Consider the following 12123-nt stretch of genomic DNA (forward strand, 5'->3'; position numbering starts at 1 on the left):
ACAACTTGAGGCCCTGACTTAATTTACCTGTGTTGCCTCTGTCATGATTTTTTCATTGTCCACGATCGCTTCCTGCATTTGTCCCATTCACTGTATTGTTCTGGGATCCCCAACATAGAACCACCTATGGGCCTCCTGCCCCTTACAATTTTTTAATTCCCCCCTTTCCTTTCTTTTTAAGCACAGGTGGGACTGAACTGGCTGGTAAGCAAAGTGCTGGCATCCAGGCACCCATCAGAGGCCAGAGTTTAGGCTTAAAAGCAAGATTCAGTACTGTATAGATAGGAAGAGTGAAACATTACCTTGCGAGCTTCAATGATTTCTTTCCCGAGGTTTATCGCATAACAAATCTGCAGAAGAAGCAGAGATCAGCCTTAGGAAATTTTTCTGTTATCCTAGGACCCAGGTTAGAGCACCAGGAAAGCAGAAGTATGTGGTAGCAGTTCTAGACAGTAAGCTGAGACCAGGAGATAGGCTTTGTGGAAGTTTAGCCAGTTGCTGGCCAAACATGTATGGCGAAGCAGTGCAGCATAAGGTAATAACAAATAAACTCTGATGTTTCTCTTTCAGAATCTTATGTGTCTATAAATGTGGTCACAACAGGGTTAAGTAAGTGGGCAATGGATCAAGGGAATTGCTAAGGAATATTTGGGGAGTGTGTGTGTGTGTGTGTGTGTGCGCGCGCGCGTGCAAACTAAGCAAAGCAAATGGACTCCACTCACTAAATGCCCACTAAAAACTTATTACGGATGACTACAATTAGAACAAAATGTACTCTAAAAACCATGCAACGAAACGCATCTCCAGACCTTTTCGCCTTCGGTGTTACTCTCAAATACGTAAGCACTCATGGACTCTTCGCCTGGGGACTCAGAGATGGGAACCACAAACCCAATCAGTCTCTTGTTTTCTTGATGAGCAGCAAATTGTGTCACACTGGCAAGTTCAAACTGGAAAAACGGGTTTCACAATTTTAAAGACTTAAAGCAGGTAAACATTTAACAACTTCCCCAGCTGGCAACTTGGCATTTAAAGCCCTGACTGCCATTTCTGCACTGTGAGAAATGGAAGAATATACTCACACTTATCCTCGTAACTTGGGTTTGTGGATCTATTAATCTGTTGTTAGTGTAAAGGGGAGGAAAAAAAGTAGATTAGGTCCTCTTCACAAGATTTAACAGCAGAGAAAGTACAGGAGCCCTAATCTGGCTCAAGAAAGTTGGGCCTTAAGCTGACACATCTTCATATGCTACTTGTGAGAAAAGGAAAAATGAGTAGAGATTGCTAGATGCCCTTAACCAGCCATGCCCTTTTCCAGATTACTCCATTCCCACAACCGGGGAGGGGAGGGTAGCAAGTGTTCTTCTTCCATTTTTCCTCTCCAACAAGCATTCATCATTCTGTGGCTGCTAAATGTTCTCAGTCTTCATTGATCTATTTAGTTTTTAAGGTTGCCCCCTTAAGGTCCCCCCTCCAATCCTTAATTATTGTAACCCTTCAGCAAGTTAATTTAGGCTGATGATAGCCATTATCCTCATCTCTGTATTTATTCCCACCCACTCCTTGGACTGTATATGCAAAACCACACACACACCAGACCTTAAAAGTGCAATATGAAAAAGCAACGTGATGGTTTTCTATTATGTCATGTACTATTATGTCATTCCACTACGTCTCATCCTACAACAAAAAGCTTCCCTTCCCTGTGGTTCTTAGCCCTCCACATGTTGGATGGAAGGTAATTATTCCTGACCACTAGCCACGGCCGATAGCACTCCAACAGCACTTGAAAGGTTACCAGTTCACTATCACTGTTGAGAGATTCTTTGATTGACCCTTCCATCCTAGATATGCTTCCTTGGAAGCAAGTATTTCAGAAACTAGCGTTATCGGTAACACCTGTAGCTGGATTCAGTGATAAAGGTAAAGGTACCCCTGCTCGTACGGGCCAGTCGTGTCCGATTCTAGGGTTGTGCGCTCATCTCACTTAAGAGGCCGGGAGCCAGCGCTGTCCGAAGACACTTCCGGGTCACGTGGCCAGCGTGATGAAGCTGCTCTGGCGAGCCAGCACCAGCGCAGCACACGGAAACGCTGTTTACCTTCCCGCTATAAAGCGGTACCTATTTATCTACTTGCACTTAGGGGTGCTTTCGAACTGCTAGGTGGGCAGGAGCTGGGACCAAAAGACGGGAGCTCACCCCGCCACGGGGATTCGAACCGCCGGCCATACGATCGGCAAGTCCTAGGCACTGAGGTTTTACCCACAGCGCCACCCGCGTCCCCCCAGTGATAGGATTCAGTGATAGTTACTTCCAAAAGAGGTAGGGATTAAAGGTGCTGTAGCCTGTGAGAACTAGGAGTTGAATCCTAATGAACCGAAGGTCTTTGGATCCAGCAAAGGTTCCTAATAACCAGGGAAGAGGAGCTATCCCCTCTCACATCAGTCAGGGACACCTAGGCCTCTGGAGGGACACAGGGGAGCAGGACATCAGCAAAGGTTATCTCCTCCCGCTGGCCTTAGCAAGTACCAAGAGTACCCTCTTCATGAGTTCCAGCCCGCTCGCAGGATCAGCTCTCAGATTCATCAGACCTCACATCAATGCAGACCATGCAGAAGAAGAAAGCAAGCGAGGAAGTTTTGCTTACTTCAGGTCGTTGCTGGTGACCAAGAGGTGGGATTCCGTTGTGCGGAAAATGTTGTGGATGGCCCGAGCCGCCAGCACCTGCCTCATGGCTTCGTAGATCACCTCAACCGTGTGGTCGGATTTGACTGCCATCGATCCTAGAAAACGGACTACAAACATCTGCTGCAAGAGCGAATCTGGGGGAAAGGAAATAAAAAAGAGGAACTTTCTCCTTGTTTATCCTGCCTCTCGAGTTAATAGGACATCTGATTTCCCCCCCTTGGATGCTGCTTTCTCTTCTTCAACATAAATGTTCTCATGGCAGGTTCCCGTTTATGGATGCTCACGTCTTGATTTCAAGCAGTGATGGGAAAGTGTGAATGGGTCGCAGATCTAATCTTGTAGGGCAGAGATGCAGAACTTCTGGTCTTCTGTATATTCTTGGACTCCAGCTCCCATCATCCCTAACTACTGGCCAAGCTAGAGGGCACTGATGGGAGTTGGAGACCAACAACAACAAAGAGTGCTACAGTTTTCCATTATCCCCTTGCCCCCTGCTTGTGAGCGCTCAGAAGCATTTGGCCACCTGCGGGAATGGGGGATGGTGGGTGTTCTTCACAAGACAAACCAGGGATGGGGAAACCTGTGGCCTTCCAGGTGTTGTCACCCCAGCCAGCATAGTCAAGGATGGTGGAAGCTGTAGGCTATCAGTATCTGGCCACAGGGTCTCCCCTCTTTGACACAGACCATGGTCCCACCTAAAAAGTGGAGCTTGGGGCACCATTTGTGACTGAAGAGAGTTTACCCCATGGATCAAATTTACAATAGACCTTGTAATTTTAGACAGCTTTGGGGCTCAACAAGACTAAAGTTTATGAACAGCAATCCCCAGTCAGTTCTCACCTGCCTCATCCTCTTTCTTGCCATCTTCTGACTCTCCAAATGGGTTTGTGCGCCTGTTAAAATACACACAGGGCAGGAGTTATGGCTACTTTGCCAACCTGAGAGAAGGAGTCAAATGCGAAAGGGAGCACTTTGTCAAACTCTCGCTGGCTGTACCTGCCACCCCTGTTCTGATCCAGGAACTCCATTGCGGGAAGCACAATGTCAAACTGAATTGGTGTTCCGGGTGCAATTAACTCAGTGGGTTCTGGAATGCTGGCCGGCTCGTTTGGGGCTGCCCAGTCATTCTGCATCTCCACATTCTTCACATCCTGGCTAAAGCAAAAGGAGAGAGACAGAGAACATGGCCCCATATGAGAAAGACAGCGCTGTGAGAGCTGGAAGGGAGGGAGGATTCCTAGAAGTGAAAACCTGGGTGAGAACGGACGAGTGAGCATTCAGTCAGGGTCTGAGCTGACATTTAAACATCCTCACCAACAACATCCAATTCTGGATAGTTAAAATGTGTTTTAAACAAGGAACTAAGACATCACAACTAGGAACTAAATCATAATGCAAGGGTGGGGGGGTGGGTCAGCTTTTACAGGACAATCCACCTGTCAATCACATGACATCTCTTGATGGACAGGTGGGTTGTACTGCCCACCTGTCAAAATCCCTTGTGCCAAAATCCCAAGCACCGAGAGCCACCTAGCTACCTAATGCATTTATGTTGGCTACCACTATCCGTCTCGATGCAATGCACAACAAAATAAACAACATCAATCTTATAATCACCATACAATAAAGGAAAAGATGAGAATCCGAAAGATAACTCTGCCGAGGCTAAGATAAAATGAAGGAACACAACCCACTGAAATAAGGCACCGGCAATGCATCTTTAATAGGTGCTGGATGTTGTTACTGTTGGCACTTGTCTAAGATCTGCAATAAGGGTGTTTACCCAGAGTTGGGACTGCTTAAGATCCAATTTGCACATGAAACTGCATGATGCAGGTAGCAGTTATCTACCACGTGTAGATTAGAATGTAACAGCTGAGCTATCCATTCAGGAAACTTGTGGAAGAGGCTTTCATGTAAGGGACCGCTTCAGAACACAGTGGGGGAACACTTGCTCCCTCTGTCAAAACTGCGATGCTTGCAGAATGCCAACACGTTAGACTGTTAGTTAGTTAGTTAGTTAGTTAGTTAGTTAGTTAGACTGGCCTTCTTCCTGAGGTGCTAATTTTCTTTGCGGAAGGAGTATCCAAACCTCTCCAGACTAAGATGGCTAAAATGTTACCTGGGGGATTGGTTTTCCTGCTTCTTCCCAAAGCTTGTGATTGGCGTCACGGCTTGCAGCGCTGTCTGATTCAGCCTGATGGCAACGGCCTGAAGCAAAGCAGAGGCACAGCCTTAAAGGAAGTTGTGCGATATTACCCAAGCAAACATTGAATCACAGATCTTACTGTATCTGGGGTGAGGGGCTTGTTTGAGTTATCAAAGCATTTCATTTCAAAACCTACTTACTTCAGGATTGTCAGTAAGATAGATCTGCCGAGAGATGTTGTTGATTGCACATATCCACTGGAAGAGGAAAACAAGAAAAAGAAACGCCAGAGATTTCAATTTAGTTCTGGAATTTTAATTTCTTGAGTAGAAACAAAGTGAAATGTGTTTACCTCCTCATATTCTTTCTTGCTTTCTGCCTGAAGGGTTATCCCTCTGTAAAAGAAAACAAAAACCACCCCATCATTTTCTTTCCTTGCCCCATTAGAGGTTTTGAAGCAGAGACTACATAGCCAACTAACAGGCTATGTATTCAGCTATCTTGATGGAGCTAGCAGAAGGCAGTGCAAGGACTCCCCGAAACTCAGTGGAGCTTCCTCCACCCCCACAAAAAAAATTCTTTAGGTGACTAGAGACCTCCCTAAAGGGGAGGCTTATGCTCAAGGCAACTCAGTTAATGCAGCCAGACTGAAAGACGCAAGCCCTCGTTTTGGGTAGGGTAGTTGCTCCCTAGCAGAAGACCCAAGACACATACGGTTTCCCTGTAGGAGTGGTGATCTGAAAGCAGTAACGTCGGTCTTCACAGTCGACTGCCATCACAGAGCAGTTGTCCAGATCCTGGATCAGTCCCCCGGCGACGGCTCCCCTGGGCTGGCACATCAGGTTCCCACCTTGAGTGAAGAAGTACAGCCTGTCCCAAGTTGTAGTCACCAGGCCTGTTTTGCTGTAGGAAAAGACCACAGCTTCGACGTCACCCTCACACCAGCAGCAAAGCAGCAGGATTCATTCCCTCCTCACGGCCAAAAAACAATCTTTTCGGGAAAGGGAACTGAGCAGCGTGTGTTTTCTAAGGTCAAATCCCACCCACCCCCTTCACTGCACACATTTTAAGACTCCCGCTATCTTTTTGTAATGTCAACAAGGCATCTTGAGGGACTTGAATTTTGTATTGCGGCAGAAGCACATGCAGGGACTTTTCATGATCCCACAGTACAAGGGACATCACGACAGGTACTAGTCACTGCTTTTACTCTCTTTTAGCTCTTTGGTTTTCTGGCACTGCTGCATCGTACATTTTGGGGGGAAGGGACATGTGATTTGCATATGTAGAAGCCAGGTTCAATCCTTCAATATCTCCAGGGTAACAGGAAAGAACTCAGGCATCAGCACTTGAGAAAGACGTGGAGAGGGTTGGCAAGAGTTCTGAGGTCCAGAAAAGGAGGCGTGGAGGGCCACATAACCTCTCCCGCCCCCAGAGCTGAGGTACTAGATGTAGCATTTTACTTTAAGGAACCTTAGGTCCCAATTTTGAAAACCCACCGAACTAGCTAGAGTACTAGCCCGTCTACCATGCTAAGACATGACACCCTCCCAGGAATCTTCCTTACTTTCTAAGGTTAAGGTAGCCAGCCTTCTGAATCAGGTTTCTGTTGATGAGAGGCGACGCTGCGTCGAAGTCAGGCGTGTACACTGATTCGCCAACCGAAAGCAGATCTTGCTGAGATACCCGCATAGCTTCTGCCTCAGTGTCCAATTCTCCTTGTACGCTACAGGAGAGAATAAACATCAAAGCACTTCATAGCTTGCTTGCTTAGGCTGTCCAACAAATGCAGAGCATACATTTCCTTTCTCTTCCTTAGAATATTTGATTGGTTTTATAATAGAATGGCATGGACGCACTGCAACAAAATCTGCAGAGCATTACGCGCACACATCCGTCATCTATAAGGAACTGAGCAGGAACACGGTCAAATAACGGGTTCATTGAATGAATCTCCCCCAAGGCTTCAACTATCTGTGACACATCTTCTCCATACGTAAGCATGAGTGGCGGGAGGCCTGAGATGAACAACCCTTCTATTTACCTAGCTGATATATGGGAACCATACCTTATCGAAATGTGTTTGGTTTCTCAACACTTCTTCTGCGTTTCAATAGTTCAGAAAGAGTCAGATCCCAAGATTTCCCTTGCCACCTCATCGGAGATGCACAATATATTAGTAATACTTTGTTAAAAAGTAGTAACAATTTATTTAAAAATTATTAAAATGTACATGTTTATTAAACAATGTAAACAAACAACTTATTAAAATTTACATGTTTCTCCAGGCACTTAAAATGAGACAAGTGGAAATGTAAGAGTGCACTTTCATGTGTGTGTTTTTTTAATCCTAGAAGCAGCAACATGGTTTTCTAGACACACTTGCATCATCTGGCTGCCAGGCTGGTGCCAAACTTGGAAGGGGAGTCTCCTTGGCATGGTGACAATGATAAGACCCCCTACTCCCGAACCAGGACTGAGAGCAGCCCTGCCTAGGCCAGTCATGGGCACCACAGGCTCTCTCTGCCATTGCTCTGACAGTCACAGCATCACTCACTGTCCTCCACTGGGCATCAGGCAACACTTCAGCCATGTACGGGTAGCAGTACTTTTGAACCGGAGCGAAGCTGGACTCCCATTCAAAAGCAGCCCTGCTGCCAAATTCACTGAAGGCTGTGGAGGGCGTCACATCTGGGTCAGGCAGGTGAGGGGTCCTTCCAAGCCATGGGGGGTCCCTGGCCAGTGCCCCACCTGGCTACCACTGCTGGTGTCAGACCTCATGCTTGCTGCCAGTCATAGCACAATCATTCTCAGAAACAGCAAAAAAGAGAAACAAGCTGGAACGATCCATTACCTTTCAACCATGCTTGAGACTGAAGATAGAAAGCTGTCCATTTTTTTGGTGAACATCTCGGCTCCCTTCTTAAAAAACTTAATCTGAAGAATATAAAAAGAGGGAGAGCACACACAACTCCTGAATATTTTTGTCGGTGAACTCCTTGCAGTAACATGCGAGGGGAGGAGGAGGGACACTGGGGCTTATATGATCCAACAATCTGGTCTTTCATACTGGGAGTCAAGGAGTTGTTGGCTAGGGAGTAGGGTATATCAGGGGCAGGGAGAACTTTGGCCCTCCAGATGTTGCTGAACTCCCAACTCTCATCATCACAGGCAATTGGCCATATTTGCTGGGACTAGTGGGAGTTCAACAGCATTTGGAAGAGCAAAGGTTCCCCATTCTGGTCTACATCTTAGAAAGAGAACAAGACATGTGAACCTGCAACAAAATGTTGCTTAGTGTGGGACACTCTGTCTAGGGTCTTTTCCAGTCAACCATGCCCTCTTCCATGATTATTATTGGCACCTGTCTGTCTTGGGAGACAATGGAGGAGTTCACCTTCAGGGGTAAAGTCAAACCGTTGGAGAGTTACAGAGCCTGCTGTGGCTGTAGAGACCAACACATGAGAGACATAGAGGAAGAAGAAGAAGAAGAGGAGGAGGAGTTTGGATTTGATACCCGCTTTATCACTACCCGAAGGAGTCTCAAAGTGGCTACATTCTCCTTTCCCTTCCTCCCCCACAACAAACACTCTGTGAGGTGAGTGAGGCTGAGAGACTTCAGAGAAGTGTGACTAGCCCAAGGTCACCCAGCAGCTGCATGTGGAGGAGCAGGGAATCGAACCTGGTTCACCAGATTATGAGTCCACTGCTCTTAACCACTACGCCACACTGGCGGCATGTAATGTCGCAACTGTGGCAGACGAAGGCGTCTGGTTTTGCTGCTACAGGTGCACCAGAGTGTTTCTTCTCCCTGCGCTCCTCTCAGTCTTTTATTTCTCCTCTGGTCACTGCTGTGGACACACAACCTGACTGTCTGTCTCCAGGCACTGCAAGGGATTCCCAGGCGGGACGGTTGAGGTGGCCAGCCTTCATGTCATGTTTGCAGACAGCTTTGTGCCAGGGACTGGACTGAGGGGGACGAGTCTGAGGAGGAATGGTGGAGACTGCCACCCGCCCCCTCCACCTGAACTTCCCAGAGAAGAGGAAGGCAGTATTGAATTACAGCAGTGGTTGGTCACAGCTCAGAGACAGCTGAACAGAAGAGTTGGGAGGTGTTGGGAGAAGAGAAGGGGGAGCCAGAGACAGAGCACCCAGCTGACACGTTATCACTGGAGAGCATATCTGACACCCCTTCTCCCAGAACTCGGTGTGCGCTGAAAGTTGAAGAGCGAAGGACTCAGAGACAATTAGCCCTTGGCAGCCACCATAAGGGGAAGTGCTGTTGCTAGGAAGGGAAGGGGGAGCTCAGTTGGAGCAACACCATTTTTGGGAAGGCTGCATTCCTTCATCGTTCTCTGTGAATTACTGAATAAATGACTTGGTTAGAACTCTTATTTTGGGCTGCCCCGTGGTAGGGAGCTGATTTTCCCCAAAGCCTGACACTTTGTGACACGGAACTGGTCTGCCAACGGGCCTGGTGCCTGAAGTCAGCTCCCCATAATAGCAAATCCTTGGGGATCCTGCCATCGTCCGTTCTGTGGACACGGCATCAGAGTGCTTTAAATGTATGGTGTGGATGCAGCCTTGGTCTGACGTGTCAGGGAGCGCTGGGTTTGTCCTGCCACCAGTTTTTAACTGAACCATACAATGCTCAGTGGTTTCCAAACCAGCTCAGCTACAGCCAAGAAGGGTTTGCTGCCCAAGATGCTGCAGCTAGGATATGTACCTGGGAGCGCGTATATCCCAGCATGGGCTCCAGCATGGCGATTCTCTTGCGGTACTGTAAAGCATTCAGGGCACAGTAATACTGTAGCGACGAGAGATGCTGCTTCCTCCGGGCGCTGGCTACCTCTTTGGCAACTTCCGCCTTTAGCTGAATGATAAAGGAAAGGAACAGCCAAGTGTCAGCAGATGTGCCACTGCAAGACGGGGTCAGCAGTGCATTGAGCAGGCAGTTAAATGACACCCAAGTGCCACTGAAATCACTGTGACTATAGTACTACTACTACCAATTTATTATTTATACCCCAGCCACTCCGGGCGGCTCCCAACAGAATACTAAAAACACAATAAAATATCAAACATTAAAAACTTCCCTAAACAGGGCTGCCTTCAGATGTTTTCTACAAGTCAGATAGTTGTTTATTTCCTTGACATCTGAAGGGTGGGCATTCCACAGGGTGGGCACCACCACCAAGAAGTCCCTTTGCCTGGTTCCCTGTAACCTCACTTCTTGCCATGAGGGAACCGACAGAAGGCCCTCGGCGCTGAACCTCAGTGTCTGGGCTGAACGATGGGGGTGGAGATGCTCCTTCAGGTATACTGGGCCGAGGCCGTTTAAGGTCAGCAACAACACTCTGAATTGTGCTCAGAAACGTACTGGTAGCCAATGTAGGTCTTTCCCGACCGGTGTTATAGCAATTCATTATGAAGAGACTTGGGTGTCAATAACAGTCTGTGCACCTCACCCTTCTCAGAATTGTACTTATCATGTGGAAGATGTATATACACCATTCACCACATTGGGGTTGTTTGCATATGCATAAAAAAAATCTTTAGCTTTCTTCCCCACCCCCACCCCGCTCCAAAAACCATCTCAAACATCCTATATTAGCATTTAGAAAAGGGCAATGGTGAAGTATCTGCTTTACACACAAAATACTCCAGGCTGAGCCCTTCCAGGGAAGGCTAAGAGTTTGTCTGAAATCTTGGAGAGCTGCTGACAGTCCGAGTAAACAATATGGAGCTAGATAAGGCAGCTTCTTATGTTCACAGAACTGTACCCTGTTGAGGATTTTTCATTACATAAAATTCATCTTATCAAATGTGCCAAGATGTCGGAGTATCTTACCTTTTCATTCTCTCTCTTTTTGGGTAGCCTGCTGTACTTTGCCATGGAGACGTCGTGCTCTGCAAGGATCGAAGGCACAGTTTAGCATCATCACTCATGCACACCACCAGCAAAATTTCAGTCAAATGAAAGACCAATGTGAAAACGTACCATTGCTGGCAAGGCTGAAGAGATCCTTCAAAGTGCTTACTTCTAGGAAAAAGCAGAAGGCAACAACAAAGGGTTTGCGCATTAGTGCAAAGTTTCCATGAGATGACCAGAGATGTGCCAATTAAAACTTTGAACATTCGCAGTGACCTTCTTCTCAGATTCCACTGCAACTACTTGACTTCATGCAAAGAAATGTGCCATGTATTTATTTCCTTAACTGGACTAGAACTGCTTCAGTCCCATGTTGAGATGATGCAGCAGAACAGTGGCAGAAATGTTTAACTGGACTAGCAATCCTCCTTGAACAGTAGAAACACCACAATGAATAGGGATGGAGAAGCCTATGGTCCTCCAGCTGTTGTTGGACTACAACTCCCATCATCTCTGACCACCAGCTGTGCTGACTGGGGTTACTGGGGGCTGGAGCCCAACAACACTAGCAGGAAGGTCACCGGTTCCCCACTCCTGGGTCTAGAAGCTGTTGCCGTCGCTCAGGTTTTAGCCCTAAGAACAGGGTACCGTCCCATCTAGGTTAGCATCCTGTTCTCAAGGTGGACATTCAGATGCCTACAGGAAGCCCCGAAGCAGGACCTGAGAACAGCAGTCCTTTGCAATTTGCCATGTCTGCCAAGCTTACCCAAGCTATTTCCAAATAAACATGCATCTTGCAAGCCCCATTGTGTTTAGCGTGTGGGGTGGCTGTTTTTAAACTCCCACGGAAGTCTACATAGGGGCGCAGCCTTAACTAATTTTCTTTAAGATATGAAAGTTGTCTGGAGTGCAAGAAGAAAAAGTGTCCCTCTCTTCCTTTGTTTCCTACTAAGAGCTCCCAGTCACACCTAGAAGATTTACCTGTAAGGTCTTTTTCACGGAACTGGATGATGGGGAGAACCATGGTGTCTGCGAGCTGCTTGGCCAGTTCGGTGTGCAGAATGTTAAGCTGAAAGACAGGAGGGCAGCCCATTCATTTAGAAGGCAGCAATAACATCCCCGGTACCCTAAATTCACCGTCAGGTGCTTGAATGGAAAATCCAATGTGGCTCAGGAGGGTGGAAAGGAAAGTTCAAATTCGTGCTTGACTGTGGGAACTTTAAAGCCAGAATGGGGAACTTGTTGCCCTCCAAATGTTGCTGGACTCCCATTGTGCCTGACAACCATCCACGGTGGGGCTAAGGGAGTTGGGGTCCAACAACAGCTGGAAGGCCAAAGGTTGCCCACCCCTACTCTGAAGTACGTTTTAGATGCTTGGATGTTACTCTCCACTTCAGTTCCCCATCTCTGTGTAT

The 12123-nt window shown here is 47.2% G+C and overlaps 1 protein-coding gene across 2 annotated transcripts in view; it reads right to left on the minus strand.

Moving 5' to 3' along the window:
* APPL2 (adaptor protein, phosphotyrosine interacting with PH domain and leucine zipper 2) overlaps positions 1–12123 on the minus strand; it is a 31998-nt gene that overhangs the window by 2834 nt on the left and 17041 nt on the right. The window contains exons 5-20 of one of the 2 annotated variants that reach the window (XM_083462163.1): positions 11690–11777; positions 10838–10876; positions 10688–10746; positions 9563–9709; positions 7691–7773; positions 6404–6562; positions 5551–5739; positions 5189–5231; positions 5037–5093; positions 4810–4898; positions 3684–3842; positions 3528–3580; positions 2647–2821; positions 1083–1119; positions 810–950; positions 303–350 (exon numbers count right to left, since the gene is read on the minus strand). In XM_083462163.1, coding sequence (XP_083318289.1) covers positions 303–350; positions 810–950; positions 1083–1119; positions 2647–2821; positions 3528–3580; positions 3684–3842; positions 4810–4898; positions 5037–5093; positions 5189–5231; positions 5551–5739; positions 6404–6562; positions 7691–7773; positions 9563–9709; positions 10688–10746; positions 10838–10876; positions 11690–11777 — 1566 coding nt within the window. Of the gene's footprint in view, positions 1–302; positions 351–809; positions 951–1082; positions 1120–2646; positions 2822–3527; positions 3581–3683; positions 3843–4809; positions 4899–5036; positions 5094–5188; positions 5232–5550; positions 5740–6403; positions 6563–7690; positions 7774–9562; positions 9710–10687; positions 10747–10837; positions 10880–11689; positions 11778–12123 lie in introns of both variants that reach the window. The other variant, XM_083462162.1, reaches the window with a different exon arrangement.

This window comes from Podarcis liolepis, assembly GCF_965112155.1.
Source record: "Podarcis liolepis genome assembly, chromosome: 10".
Classification (NCBI taxonomy): domain Eukaryota; kingdom Metazoa; phylum Chordata; class Lepidosauria; order Squamata; family Lacertidae; genus Podarcis; species Podarcis liolepis.